This window comes from Phyllopteryx taeniolatus, chromosome 23 (assembly GCF_024500385.1).
Source record: "Phyllopteryx taeniolatus isolate TA_2022b chromosome 23, UOR_Ptae_1.2, whole genome shotgun sequence".
Lineage (NCBI taxonomy): Eukaryota > Metazoa > Chordata > Actinopteri > Syngnathiformes > Syngnathidae > Phyllopteryx > Phyllopteryx taeniolatus.
The window spans coordinates 7439947-7454812 of record NC_084524.1 but is presented as its reverse complement, the minus strand read 5'-3'; the positions used below and the strand labels follow the sequence as shown (position 1 = coordinate 7454812).

Genomic DNA, 14866 nt, shown 5'->3' with positions numbered 1-14866 from the left:
GTTGTGGAGGCTCGACTCAGGACAGAAGTGAGTATTTGTGAGCAACAGTATGATTTTATGCCCAGAAAGAGTACCACAGATGCATTATTTGCCTTGAGGATGTTGATGGAAAAGTACAGAGAAGGTCAGAAGGAGCTACATTGTGTCTTTGTAGATCTAGAGAAAGCCTATGACAGAGTACCCAGAGAGGAACTGTGGTACTGCATGCGGAAGTCTGGAGTGGCAGAGAAGTATGTTAGAATAATACAGGACATGTACGAGGGCAGCAGAACAGCGGTGAGGTGTGCTGTCGGTGTGACAGAAGAATTTAAGGTGGACGTGGGACTGCATCAGGGATCAGCCCTGAGCCCCTTCCTTTTTGCAGTGGTAATGGATAGGCTGACAGATGAGGTTAGACTGGAATCCCCGTGGACCATGATGTTTGCAGATGACATTGTGATCTGCAGTGAAAGCAGGGAGCAGCTGGAGGAACAGTTAGAAAGATGGAGGCATGCACTGGAAAGAAGAGGAATGAAGATTAGCCGAAGTAAAACAGAATATATGTGCATGAATGAGAGGGGTGTGGGAAGAATGAGGCTACAGGGAGAAGAGATGGCAAGGGTAGAGGACTTTAAATACTTGGGGTCAACCGTCCAGAGCAACGGTGAGTGTGGTCAGGAAGTGAAGAAACGGGTCCAAGCAGGTTGGAACGGGTGGAGGAAGGTGTCAGGTGTGTTATGTGACAGAAGAGTCTCTGCTAGGATGAAGGGCAAAGTTTATAAAACAGTGGTGAGGCCAGCCATGATGTATGGATTAGAGACAGTGGCACTGAAGAGAAAACAGGAAGCAGAGTTGGAGGTGGCGGAAATGAAGATGTTGAGGTTCGCTCTCGGAGTGACCAGGTTGGATAAAATTTGAAATGAGCTCATCAGAGGGACAGCCAAGGTTCGATGTTTTGGAGACAAAGTAAGAGAGAGCAGACTTCAATGGTTTGGACACGTCCAGACGAGAGAGAGTGAGTATATTGGTAGAAGGATGATGAGGATGGAGCTGCCAGGCAAGAGAGCTAGAGGAAGACCAAAGAGAAGGTTGATGGATGTCGTGAGGGAAGACATGATGGCAGTTGGTGTTCGAGAGGAGGATGCAGGAGATAGGCTCTCATGGAAAAGGATGACGCGCTGTGGCGACCCCTAACGGGACAAGCCGAAAGGAAAAGAAGAAGAAGAAAGAAGAAGGCTTTCCAATGCATGAAAGACATTTCAATACTTTTTAATGGGGAAAATGGATTTGATGTACAAGTAAATGGAGTCACCCTCACTGTTTTAAGCAGTCTACTTTATTCAGGATCACATATACACGTTACAGTTTAGCACCAAAAGTCAGTTTTTTTTACAGTCTATTTCAATCAATCGTTCACTTATTTGATATTGACATCACTAAAACATTGGACAAAATGCATGCATGCTCAAGAAAATGAAACTGGCACTCATTTCCAATAATATCAATACATTTTGGAGCAATTGGTAAAGAACTAATCCCCTTTCGAACACCCCTTTTTCATCAACAAAATTGAAAATTGAAAAGCACTGGCATAGCTGGTGTGGGAAAAGGAATGTACCATACTATGAAGTGGCAGTAATTGGTCATATTTGTATATCGCAGCTGTCAGGTGGAATCCCCTCACCTTCAAAATGACAACTTTTCAGGAAATTGCTCGAGTTTCCAAACACCGCCTTGTTCAAGCTGGTATTACGTTGGATATCTTACATTGCTGTCATATATCATTGCATCACATGAACAACAGCTAGTACCCCGAAATTATGTTCAATCACGAATTTAATGTGCTTGAAAAATAAAAAATAAACAATAAAAAACGCAAACTTATGGATTAGGATGGATGCGGACAACATCATTAAAATGACACAAACACGACGGGCGAGCACCACATCCTTGCAAGCCTCATGCATGAACCCAAGAAACGTGGCTTCATGTCCCACAACTGTCAACAAGCATCACCAAAATATATGCAGACATTTCTACCCATGACAGCTTCAAACTTTAGCTTTTATGGATCAGATAAGCTTAAATCAGATCAGTTTTGAGACAGGAGACCTTCGTTATGGGTCGTCCGACATTATGACAGTCCACATCTGTCACACAATGCCATCTGCAGAAACAAATTTGTGATCTATCCATATATTTGATCGATACATACATACATACAGTGGGTACGGAAAGTATTCGGACCCCCCTTAAATTTTATATGTGTTATATTGCAGCCATTTGCTAAAATCACTTATTTTTTCCCTCATTAATTTACACACAGCACCCCATATTGACAGAAAAAAAATAATGGTTGAAATTTTTGCTGATTTATGAAAAAAGAAAAAGTGAAATATCACATAGCCATATTATTCCGACCCTTTGCTGGGGTCTGAATACTTATGGCTGTGTGATATTTCAGTTATTCTTCTTGATCACTGCTTGTCTCACCAGGACACTTGTGTGTCTTAACCAGAGCCTTACGAGAGAATCTTTGACCACAACCTGAGCAGGAAAAAGGTTTCTCACCAGTGTGTGTTCTTGTGTGACTTGTCAAATGTCCCCTTTGAGAGAACCTTTGCCCACAAACTGAGCATGCAAAAGGTTTCTCACCAGTGTGCGTTCTTGTGTGACCTTTTAAGGTTCCCTTGTGAGAGAAAGTTTGACCGCAAACTGAGCATCCAAAAGGTTTCTCACCAGTGTGTGTTCTTGTGTGTATTTTTAAGCTTTTCTTTATGGAGAATCTTTGGCCACAAACTGAGCATGCAAAAGGCTTCTCACCAGAGTGGGTTCTTTTGTGACTTATTAAAGTTCCCCTTTGAGAGAACCTTTCCCCACAAACTGAGCATCCAAAAGGTTTCTCACCAGTGTGTGTTCTTGTGTGACTTGTCAAATGTCCCCTTTGAGAGAACCTTTGCCCACAAACTGAGCATGCAAAAGGTTTCTCACCAGTGTGCGTTCTTGTGTGACCTTTTAAGGTTCCCTTCTGAGAGAACCTTTGACCACAAACTGAGCATGCAAAAGGCTTCTCTCCTGTGTGTGTTCTTGTGTGATGTGTCAAATGTCCCTTTTGAGAGAACCTTTGCCCACAAACTGAGCATGCAAAAGGTTTCCCACCAGTGTGCGTTCTTGTGTGACCTTTTAAGGTTCCCTTCTGAGAGAAAGTTTGACCGCAAACTGAGCATGCAAAAGGCTTCTCTCCTGTGTGTGTTCTTGTGTGACGTGTCAAATGTCCCTTTCGAGAGAACCTTTGCCCACAAACTGAGCATGCAAAAGGTTTCTCACCAGTGTGCGTTCTTGTGTGACCTTTTAAGGTTCCCTTCTGAGAGAAAGTTTGACCGCAAACTGAGCATCCAAAAGGTTTCTCACCAGTGTGTGTTCTTGTGTGTATTTTTAAGCTTTTCTTTATGGAGAATCTTTGGCCACAAACTGAGCATGCAAAAGGCTTCTCACCAGAGTGGGTTCTTTTGTGACTTATTAAAGTTCCCCTTTGAGAGAACCTTTCCCCACAAACTGAGCATCCAAAAGGTTTCTCACCGGTGTGGGTTCTTGTGTGCATTTTTAAGCTTCCCTTTAGGGAGAATCTTTGACCACAAACTGAGCATGCAAAAGGTTTCTCACCAGTGTGCGTTCTTGTGTGACCTTTTAAGGTTCCCTTCTGAGAGAACCTTTGACCACAAACTGAGCATGCAAAAGGCTTCTCTCCTGTGTGTGTTCTTGTGTGACGTGTCCAATGTCCCTTTCGAGAGAACCTTTGCCCACAAACTGAGCATGCAAAAGGTTTCTCACCAGTGTGCGTTCTTGTGTGACCTTTTAAGGTTCCCTTCTGAGAGAACCTTTGACCACAAACTGAGCATGCAAAAGGCTTCTCTCCTGTGTGTGTTCTTGTGTGACCTGTCAAATGTCCCTTTCGAGAGAACCTTTGCCCACAAACTGAGCATGCAAAAGGTTTCTCACCAGTGTGCGTTCTTGTGTGACCTTTTAAGGTTCCCTTCTGAGAGAACCTTTGACCACAAACTGAGCATGCAAAAGGCTTCTCTCCTGTGTGTGTTCTTGTGTGACGTGTCAAATGTCCCTTTCGAGAGAACCTTTGCCCACAAACTGAGCATGCAAAAGGCTTCTCACCAGAGTGGGTTCTTTTGTGACTTATTAAAGTTCCCCTTTGAGAGAACCTTTCCTCACAAACTAAGCATCCAAAAGGTTTCTCACCAGTGTGTGTTCTTGTGTGTATTTTTAAGCTTTTCTTGATGGAGAATCTTTGACCACAAACCGAGCAGGCAAAAGGCTTCTCACCAGTGTGTATTTTCATGTGTTGTTTGAAATTCCTCTTAGAAGGAAAGATTTTCCTACATTTAGAACATTTCCAGCATTTATTGGCAGTGTGACATGTCATATCACCTTCCAACTGTTCATCATCATCATCATCATCACCGTCTGTTTGTGATCCTCCACAGTGGTCTCCATCACTTGAGCTGTTGCTGTTTGGTGGCTCCGCCCCTCGTCTCTCCTCACTTCGACCTTCATCTTCACTCTTCAAAGGGACACCAGTCGATGGAACCTTGATGATTTCCTCCTGCTCTCCCTCTTTAATGTGAAGGAACTCTTCCTCCTCCTCTTTGATATGTTGAACCTCTTCATCCTCCTCTTCCTCTTTGATGTGAGGGGACACTGACTGCTGCCGCTCAGGATGAAGATTTTCACTGACGTCTGCAAGACAAAAGAAGACAAACACAAATGGGTCAAATCTAATTTGTTTACAATATTGACAACCACCTTGGTCCTCGATCCTGTTTACACGTTAGCGCCTTCAACCAGAGAGCCTAATGGGACTAATGGGGTGACGCAAAATAGTAGAACAGCGGGACGCAGCAAAGTTGGGCGACCCTTCAATGTGGATGCACCGTTTTTTGTTTTTTTACACGTCATCATCCATAGAAGTTGAAAAAAGTAATGCTATTTGTGACAAAGTAAGGAAGAGAAATCACAGGTTTCAAATTTAAAGAGTGAACGTAAATTGTTGACAGTAAAAAAAAAAAAGTATAGATACCTAAAAATGTACTTAGGTACAGTAATGAATAATGTGTACAGTAATAAACTTCGATAGATGAACCGCGATAGCGGAGGGTTTACTGTACTTGGTTACTTCCTACCATTGAAGACTGATTTGACTTGGCATGAACAAATGTTTACTCAACTCGCCAACAAGACACAAAAAGGGCAAAAATCTTGCTCACAATTTTCCAAACAAGTCGTGTGGGTTGTGTAACACTGTTACAACTTTGATCATGCAACAATGGCCAAAAGCCTTTCAGATCTTCTGAAATTTGGCCTACAACCCTCAATCCCCATCATGAGGGGATGCCATCATACTACACGCTATTGGATATGATAAAAAAATTATATGTAACGTCAGACAGTGCTCCTCAGAAAAGCCCGGGAATAATATTAAAATTAGAATGTATTTCATAAAACAAGTGAGAGAGAAGTGAACCCACCTGCTCTGCGTAGCACAATTCGAGGCTGCAGATTGAACGCAGCGTCCAGTAGTTGACGTTGTGGCTCCTTCTCCTCTTTTGGGCCACAAAGTTCCTCCTCGTACTCTGCTGTCCTTGCACACATTTTCACTTTCCGCTCTACGTTGGAGGGATGAGAAAAGCAAGTGCAAATCAGATGACATCAAGATTACGATTTGGACACTGTGGGTTCAACACTACGTTAGTTAAAATGGCAAAGCACCAAAGTCAACAAGAGGAAACAGGAGAACGGAATGATGCATTGGAAGAAATATGAGACAGAAAAAACACCCAGACTTCCATCTCCCCAGCCACTTCATCCAGCTCTTCCGGGGGGATACCGATGCGTTCACAGGCCAGCCGAGAGACGTAGTCTCTCCACCGTGTCCTGGGACGTCCCCGGGGTCTCCTTCCGGTGGGACGTTTCCGGAACACCTCACCTAGCCACCTCATCTGGCTCCTCTCAATGTGGAGGAGCATCGGCTCTACATTGAGCTCTTCCCGGATGACCGAGCTTCTCACCCTATCTTTAAGGGAGAGCTCGGATACCCTGCGGAGGAAATTCATTTCAGCCGCTGGCATCCACGATCTCATTCTTTCTTCAGCTCGTGACCATCGTTGAGGGTTAGGGTTAGGGAACGTAGATCGACCGGTAAATTGAGAGCTTCGCCTTTCGGCTTAGCTCCTTCTTTACCACAACGGACCGATACAAAGTCTGCATCTCTGCAGACGCTGCAACGATCCGCCTGTTGATTTCCCGTTCCATTCCATTCGGGCTCTTTCCCTGCCAGAAAGGTGACATTCCACGTCCCTCGAGCCAGTTTCTGTAGCCGGGGATGAGATCGCCAAGGTCCCTGCCTTCAGCCACTGCCCAGCTCACACTGGACCCGACCCCGATGGCCCCTCCCACAAGTGGTGAGCCCATGGGAAGGGGGACCCCCGTTACCCTTTCGGGGTCTGCCCGGCCAGGCCCCATGGGTGCAAGCCCGGCCACCAGGCGCTCGCCTTTGAGCCCCACCTCCAGGCATGGCTCCAGAGGTGACCCACGTTCGGGCAAGGGAAAATGTCTTCCTGAATTGTTTGTCATCACAGAGGTTTTTGGAGCTGTGCTTTGTCTGGCCCCTCACCTAGGACCTGTTTGCATAAAGCCCCAGAGAAATTAGCTCATAGGATCATTGGGACACACAAACCCCTCCACCACGATAAGGGGACTGTTGAAGGAGGGGCCAAATCTGTTGTGGCATTTCAAAATAAAAGTCTCCTGAAATATTCATATTTCACTGTCACTGCCACTGATTTAAAACATCCATCCATCCATTTTCTGAGCCGCTTCTTCTCACGAGGGTCGCAGGCGTGCTGGAGTTTATCCCAGCTATCATCGGGCAGGAGGCGGGGTACACCCTGAACCGGTTGCCAGCCAATCACAGGGCACATAAAAACAAACAACCATTCACACTATGGGCAATTTAGAGTCTTCAATTAACCTGCCATGCATGTTTTTGGGATGTGGGAGGAAACCGGAGTGCCCGGAGAAAACCCACGCAGGTACGGGGAGAACATGCAAACTCCACACAGGCGGGGCCGGGGATTGAACCCTGCTCCTCAGAACTGTGAGGCAGATGCTCCAACTAGTCGTACACCGTGCCGCCTGAATTAAAACATTCATAAAAAAAATGTCAATACTACTTCTTTTAAGAAATAGAAATAATCCTGTTCGTATCGCAACACCTTTTACCCTTCTCATACATGTAGGAGACAATTACAGGATGCTACTACATTACTGCCATCACCATTTGATGTCATATATCTGCAATCTGTAAAAAACCCAGATTGTTTTATCATTAAATACGATTTTTCCATCCATTTCAACAGCACTTATCCTGTTGAGTCGCGGGGTGTTGGAGCCTCCCCATACTGAGTTCGGGCAAAAGAAAGAAAAAACCCTGAGCTGGTCGGCAGTCAGTCGCAGGGCACATACACTGTAGAGACCATCACTGAGTGGGAACCAAACCCACGCTGGCTGCATTGAAGTCAGGCAAATGAACCACGACACCATCAGTAACTGGAAGGAAAACAGTATATTTTAAATAGTTACAAGAAAGACGGTTTTCTATTTTTTTTTAAATCTTGATCAAACCTCTTTTAGTGGAGACATGGAGTGGTGTAGTGTCCCCCAGAACTGGACTGGTGTTGTGATAACTCACAGATTTTTTTAAATGAATTTTTGAAATCCGTGTTCATGACAGTGAAATATACCAATTTCAGGGGACTTTTATTTTGAAATGCCACATCAGATTTGGATGGGACCACTTTTGTTGGAGACCTGGGGTGGTGTAGTGTCCCCCAGAACTGGACTGGTGTTGTGATAACGCACAGATTATTTTAAAATAATTTTTGAAATCCGCGATCATGACAGTGAAATATACCAGTTTCAAGAGTCTTTTATTTTGAAATGCCACATCAGATTTGAATGGTACCTCTTTTGTTGGAGACCTGGGGTGGTGTAGTGTCCCCCAGAACCGGACGGGTGTTGTGATAACTCACAGATTTTTTTTAAAATAATTTTTGAAATCTGCGATCATGACAGTGAAATATACCAATTTCAAGAGTCTTTTATTTTGAAATGCCACACCAGATTTGGATGGGACCACTTTTGTTGGAGACATGGAGTGGTGTAGTGTCCCCCAGAACTGGACTGGTGCTGTGATAACTCACAGTTTCTTTTTAATGAATTTTTGAAATCCGTGATCATGATAGTGAAATATACCAGTTTCAAGAGTCTTTTATTTTGAAATGCCACATCAGATTTGAATGGTACCTCTTTTGTTGGAGACCTGGGGTGGTGTAGTGTCCCCCAGAACCGGATGGGTGTTGTGATAACTCACAGATTTTTTTTTAAATAATTTTTGAAATCCGTGTTCATGACAGTGAAATATACCAATTTCAAGAGTCTTTTATTTTGAAATGCCACATCAGATTTGGATGGGACCACTTTTGTTGGAGACTTGGAGTGGTGTAGTGTCCCCCAGAACTGGACTGGTGCTGTGATAACTCAGTTTTTTTTAAATAAATTTTTTAAATCCGTGATCATGACAGTGAAATATACCAATTTCAAGTGTCTTTTATTTTGAAATGCCACATCAGATTTGAATGGTAGCTCTTTTGTTGGAGACCTGGGGTGGTGTAGTGTCCCCCAGAACCGGACGGGTGTTGTGATAACTCACAGATTTTTTTTTTTAAATAATTTTTGAAATCCGTGATCATGACAGTGAAATATACCAATTTCAAGAGTCTTTTATTTTGAAATGCCACATCAGATTTGGATGGGACCTCTTTTGTTGGAGACCTGGAGTGGTGTAGTGTCCCCCAGAACTGGACTGGTGTTGTGATAACTCACAGATTTTTTTAAATGAATTTTTGAAATCCGTGTTCATGACAGTGAAATATACCAATTTCAGGGGACTTTTATTTTGAAATGCCACATCAGATTTGGATGGGACCTCTATTGTTGGAGACATGGAGTGGTGTAGTGTCCCCCAGAACTGGACTGGTGTTGTGACAACTCACAGATTTTTTTAAATGAATCTTTGAAATCCGTGTTCATGACAGTGAAATATACCAATTTCAAGAGACTTTTATTTTGAAATGCCACATCAGATTTGGATGGGACCTCTTTTGTTGGAGCCCTGGGGAGGTGTACTGTCCCCCCAGAACTGGACCGGTGTTACGATATCTAATTCAAGATATTTAACAGATTTTTTCAGTCAGGGGTAATGACAGCAAAATATGCAGTTTTCAGAGACTTTTAATTTGAAATACAATATCATATCTTCATCAAACGTCTTTTCGTGGAGTCCTTGGTGGTCTGTCACACAGATCTGGACTTGTCTTGTGATAACAATGGGATTATGTTGGGGTGGCTTTGGCTCTGTAGGTAGAACAGGTTCGAATCCCTGCTGCAACTGTCCGCATGTCGAAGTGTCCTTGGGCAAGACACTGAACCCGAATTTGCTCCCAGTGGGCCTGGCAGCGCCTTGCATGGCAGCAGTCACCCATTGGTTTATGAATGTGTGTGTGAATGTGAGGCTTTGTAAAGCGCTTTGGGCACTGTGATGATGTAGATAAAGCGCTATATAAGTGCAGTCCATTACCATAAAATTTTCCCAAGATATCAAATAAAGTAATTTTTTTAATGTATGTATGTAATGTATTTCAAGATTCAAATTAACTTTGCTGGCTGCATTCCTAAACCGAAGAGCACTGACGTCCGTATTATTGGGAACCTTTTATTTTGAAGGTGGCTTCGCCGCGAGTTGGCCACCTATTACCGTAATGCCTAGTATGAACAGAATTAGGGGCAGCTGGCTTGGCTGCTACTTTACGAGTGGAGACTGGTTGACCGCAGTATGTTATTTCAGTACCTCAGACAAAGAAAGCTGATCATCTAGTTGTTGTTTTTATCTCATTTAATTGTTAGTATTAATATTCTGGTCCACGTCCTAACTCGTAGGTGACGGAAACAAGAACACTTTTCGCTCAGGCTTTTTCTCTGCTTCTCGAAATATTGATCCCAAACGTGTCTCTTTGTTAGCATGCTAAGCTAAGCTAAACGAAGCTAGGCCGAATGGCTTCAACGTGCACGAGACGACTCCAACCGGACACGAAGATTGCACGAATGATGTTTTAGTCCTGTGAGGTATTGATGGACTTACCGTGACGAGGATTCAGCACGTTCGGTGCAAATTCAGGAAAATGTTGTGCAGCGCGTGCGGTCCCCGAAAAAAGGTCGGGGTGCAGTCTGTTCTACGGCAAGTCCACTTGGACAAACTTTGCGTCACGAACGCGTGATGCGACTTTATCACAAAGAAAACCAAACGATTATCTCGCGAGAGGAATCCCGCGCGGGAAGAGTGAGTTCGATTACCGACCGAAGGGTAAATAAACTACGTACTTCTAGGTTCCTAAATTGTTCTAACATTGAATTTTAAACATGATAACGTTTGTGCATACCGCTTCTCCTGTTCAGGGTCTCTGGATCCTATCCGAAAGTCGAACATCACCACGACGGAAACTTTTGCTCTCGTGCTGTCTGTTAACAGACATTTGACTGCGGTCAAGCCAGCCGCCCCTAATTTTGTTCATACTAGGCATTACGGTAATAGGTCGCCAACTCGCGGCGAAGCCACCTTCAAAATAAAAGCTTCCCAATAATACGGACGTCAGTGCTCTTCGGTTTAGGAATGCAACCAGCAAAGTTAATTTGAATCTTGAAATACATTACATACATACATTAAAAAAATTACTTTATTTTATATCTTAGGAAAAATAAATGGTAATGGACTGCACTTATATAGCGCTTTATCTACATCATCACAGTGCCCAAAGCGCTTTACAAAGCCTCACATTCACACACACATTCATCAACCAATGGGCGACTGCTGCCATGCGAGGCGCTGCCAGGCCCACTGGGAGCCAATTAGGGTTCAGTGTCTTGCCCAAGGACACTTCGACATGCGGACAGTCGTAGCAGGGATTCGAACCTGTTCTACCGACAGAGCCAAAGCCACCCCAACATAATCTCATTGGTATCGCAAGACAAGTCCAGATCTGTGTGACTGACCACCAAGGACTCCACGAAAAGAGGTTTGATGAAGATATGATATTGTATTTCAAAATAAAAGTCTGAAAACTGCATATTTTGCTGTCATTACCCCTGACTGAAAACAATCTGTTAAATCTTTTTAATGAGATACCGCAACACCGGTCCAGTTCTGGGGGACACTACACCTCCCCAGGTCTCCAACAAAAGAGGTCCCATCCAAATCTGATGTGGCATTTCAAAATAAAAGACCCCTGAAATTGGTATATTTCACTATCACTACCACTGATTTAAAAAATTCATTGAAAAAAAGCGATGTGGTCCCACCCAAATCTGATGTCCATGCATCCATCCATTTTCTACCGCTTATCCGAGGTCGGGTCGCGGTGGCAGTAGCTTTAGCAGGGACGCCCAGACTTCCCTCTCCCCAGCCACTTCATCCAGCTTTTCCGGGGGGATACCGATGTGTTCCCAGGCCAGCCGAGAGACGTAGTCTCTCCACCGTGTCCTTGGTCGTCCCCGACCTCTTTTGTTGGAGACCTGGGGAGGTGTACTGTCCCCCCAGAACTGGACCGGTGTTACGATATCTAATTCAAGATATTTAACAGATTTTTTCAGTCAGGGGTAATGACAGCAAAATATGCAGTTTTCAGAGACTTTTAATTTGAAATACAATATCATATCTTCATCAAACGTCTTTTCGTGGAGTCCTTGGTGGTCTGTCACACAGATCAGTCTCCTTCCGGTGGGACGTTCCCGGAACACCTCACCTGGGAGGCGTACGGGAGGCATCCGAATCAGATGCCCCAGCCACCTCATCTGGCTCCTCTCAATGCGGAGGAGCAGCGACTCTCCTCTGAGATCCTCCCGGATGACCGAGCTTCTCACCCTATCTCGAAGGGAGAGCCCCGACACCCTGCGGAGGAAACTCATTTCGGCCGCTTGTATCCGGGTTCTTGTTCTTTCGGTCACGACCCACAGCTCGTGGCCATAGGTGAGGGTAGGAAGGTAGATCGAGTGGTAAATCGAGCGCTTCGCCTTTCGGCTAAGCTCCTTCTTTACCACAACGGACCGATACAAAGTTCGCATCACTGCAGATGCTGAACCGATCCGCCTGTCGATCTCCCGTTCCATTCTTCCCTCACTCGTGAACAAGACCCCAAGATACTAGAACTCCTCCACTTGGGCAACCTGGAGAGGGCACGCCATCATTTTCCGACTGAGGACCATGTTCTTAGATTTGGAGGTGCTGATTCTCATCCCAGCAGCTTCACACTCGGTTGCGAACTGCTCTAATTAGAGTTGGAGATCACGGCTTGATGAAGCCAACAGAACCACACGCTCTGCAAAAAGCAGAGATGCAATACTGAGGCCACCATAACGGACCCCCTCTATGCCTCGGCTGCGCCTAGAAATTCTGTCCATGAAAGTTATGAACAGAATCGGTGACAAAGGGCAGCCTTGGCGGAGTCCAACCCACACCGGGAACGAGTCCGACTTACTGCCGGCAATGCGGAACAAACTCTCACACCGGTCGTACAAGGACCGAACAGCCCGTATCAGTATCAGTACCATACTCCCGAAGCACCCCCACAGGACCCCGCGAGGTACACCGTCGAACACCTTTTCCAGGTACACAAAACACATGGAGACTGGTTGGGCAAACTCCCATCCACCCTCAAGGACCCTCCCGATGATACAGAGCTGGTACACCGTTCCACTGCCAGGACGAAAACCACACTGCTCGTCCTGAATCTGAGATTGGACTTCACGACGAACCCTCCTCTCCAGCACCCCCGAATAGACCTTACCAGGGATGCTGAGGAGTGTGATGCCCCTGTAGTTGGAACACACCCTCCGGTCCCCCTTCTTAAAAAGGGAGACCACCACCCCAGTCTGCCAATCCAGAGGCACTGTCCCCGATGTCCGAGCGACGTTGCAGAGGCGTGTCAACCAGGACAGCCCCACAACATCCAGAGCCTTTAGGAACTCCGGGCGAACCTCATCCACCCCTGGGGCCTTGCCACCGATGACCTTTTTCACCAACTCGGTGACCTCAACCCCAGAGACAGGAGTGTTCTGCTCATCACGGCTTGTCCATAACGAACACCATGTTCAAGCATAAGGGTGTCCACACGTGCACTTGGCACCAGGACACCCTAGGTCGCAGTTCGATGATCGACTTTGTGGACGTGTCATCGGACTTGCGGCCGCATGTCTTGGACACTCTGGTGAAGAGAGGGGCGGAGCTGTCAACTGAGCTGTCCGACGTGGCAGGCCCAAACGTATTGTGAGGGTCTGCTGGGAACGTCTGGCAGAATCCCCTGTCAGAAGGAGTTTCAACTCCCACCTCCGACACAACTGATTTGCAAATCTCTTAATTGCGATCCTATTACTGTAATTAGAGTAATTAATTAAATAGGTATTTCAAACAAAATGTTACTTTCATTGTTAAGTCCGGCGTAAAAGCTGTGCCCGAAAATCATGCGAGTGACTCGCTGTGGCAGGGAATTCTCGGAAAGAGAGGTTTTCGGTTCTCCTGCAATATCGGGAGCTTTCCCACGATATCGCATTAATTATCGTACCTTGACATAAATACCGTGATAGAACCGAAACCATCAGATATTCATATCATTACATCCCTAATATATATATATATGGATATATATGTGTGTGTGTGTGTGTGTGAGTGTATATGTTGCAAATTAAATAAAAGTGTACTGTTGATGGTTGAACTGGATGATCAAAATTGCTTTGATGGTTTGTATTTAAATATTTTTTTAAATGCTAAAATGAATGGCCAGTAATTAAAAAATTTGGATAAGTAGAAATAATTAGGAAAAACAAATGGTCAGAATAATGTATTTTTCTCATTATAATGGAAAATGTCTCAACTTATCAAAAGTGAAATTTAGCTTGAAACAAGTGACAATTGTCTAAAAACAACATTTTAGGGGATGGGTCTGAAAAGAAGCGTCATATCTGGCAGCACAATGACAACCACGTTCCATGTTCGGACGATGATTGGCCACGCCGGTTATTAGCATGCGTATCCGTCTGCTCAGCCGTGTGACAAAAAGCCTTCGTGCGACGAGGCGACAGTTGCGGAGTTCGTCCTGTTTGACTGTCAATCATTGTGTCGCTCATCTTGTCAGTCGTATGCGCAAAACTCCAGCGTGTTTCCATCGAGATAAGAAGTTGCGCTCTTCGGCAGAGGGAGCAAAATTACTCACCCTTCGTGTTTAAGTAGAAGTACAGATACACGTGTCAAAAAAAATAAATAATTGTTCAAAGCTGAAGTACGGCATCAACATCTTTCCTTAAATAAAGGAAAAAGGTACACACTGAAATGAACAAAAGTAAAAAGGATTTCAGTATCCATTATATTCAATACCCTATTGTATAAATTCTGACAGGTCTTGCATGAGCAAAACAAAAAAACGTAACGAAAAATACTATACATTACATACACATACGATGTATCACGCCCTTTCTGCATGATATAGGTTTTAAATTCAAAATAATAAAGCATTAAAAGTGCTCTATTTTGTTATTATTATTATTATTACACTCACACGCACACTCAGTCAAACTTGTATGCTGCGAGATCCAAATTGGAGGTTGTATCTTGTGTCTGTTTTTACGAGTCTTAGCACAAACCAAAGAAAAACATGCAGCCGTGTAAAAGAGAGAGAGAAAAAATCTCGTGTCGTCATCCGCGAAGGATGAAACA

General features: G+C 44.5%; 2 protein-coding genes across 17 annotated transcripts in view; one reads left to right on the top strand and one right to left on the bottom strand.

Annotated features, from left to right (window-relative positions):
• Positions 1–14866, bottom strand: part of LOC133472529 (gastrula zinc finger protein XlCGF57.1-like) — a 200021-nt gene that overhangs the window by 39584 nt on the left and 145571 nt on the right. For 2 of the 7 annotated variants that reach the window (XM_061763472.1, XM_061763474.1), the window contains exons 1-2: positions 10247–10534; positions 5517–5654 (exon numbers count right to left, since the gene is read on the bottom strand). In XM_061763472.1, coding sequence (XP_061619456.1) covers positions 5517–5640 — 124 coding nt within the window. In that variant the 5' untranslated portion in view covers positions 5641–5654; positions 10247–10534. The other 5 variants (XM_061763467.1, XM_061763469.1, XM_061763468.1 and 2 more) reach the window with 5 other exon arrangements.
• The window catches only part of LOC133472567 (zinc finger protein OZF-like), a 284984-nt gene that overhangs the window by 147514 nt on the left and 122604 nt on the right, over positions 1–14866 (top strand). The gene's annotated exons all lie outside the window — the stretch shown is intronic.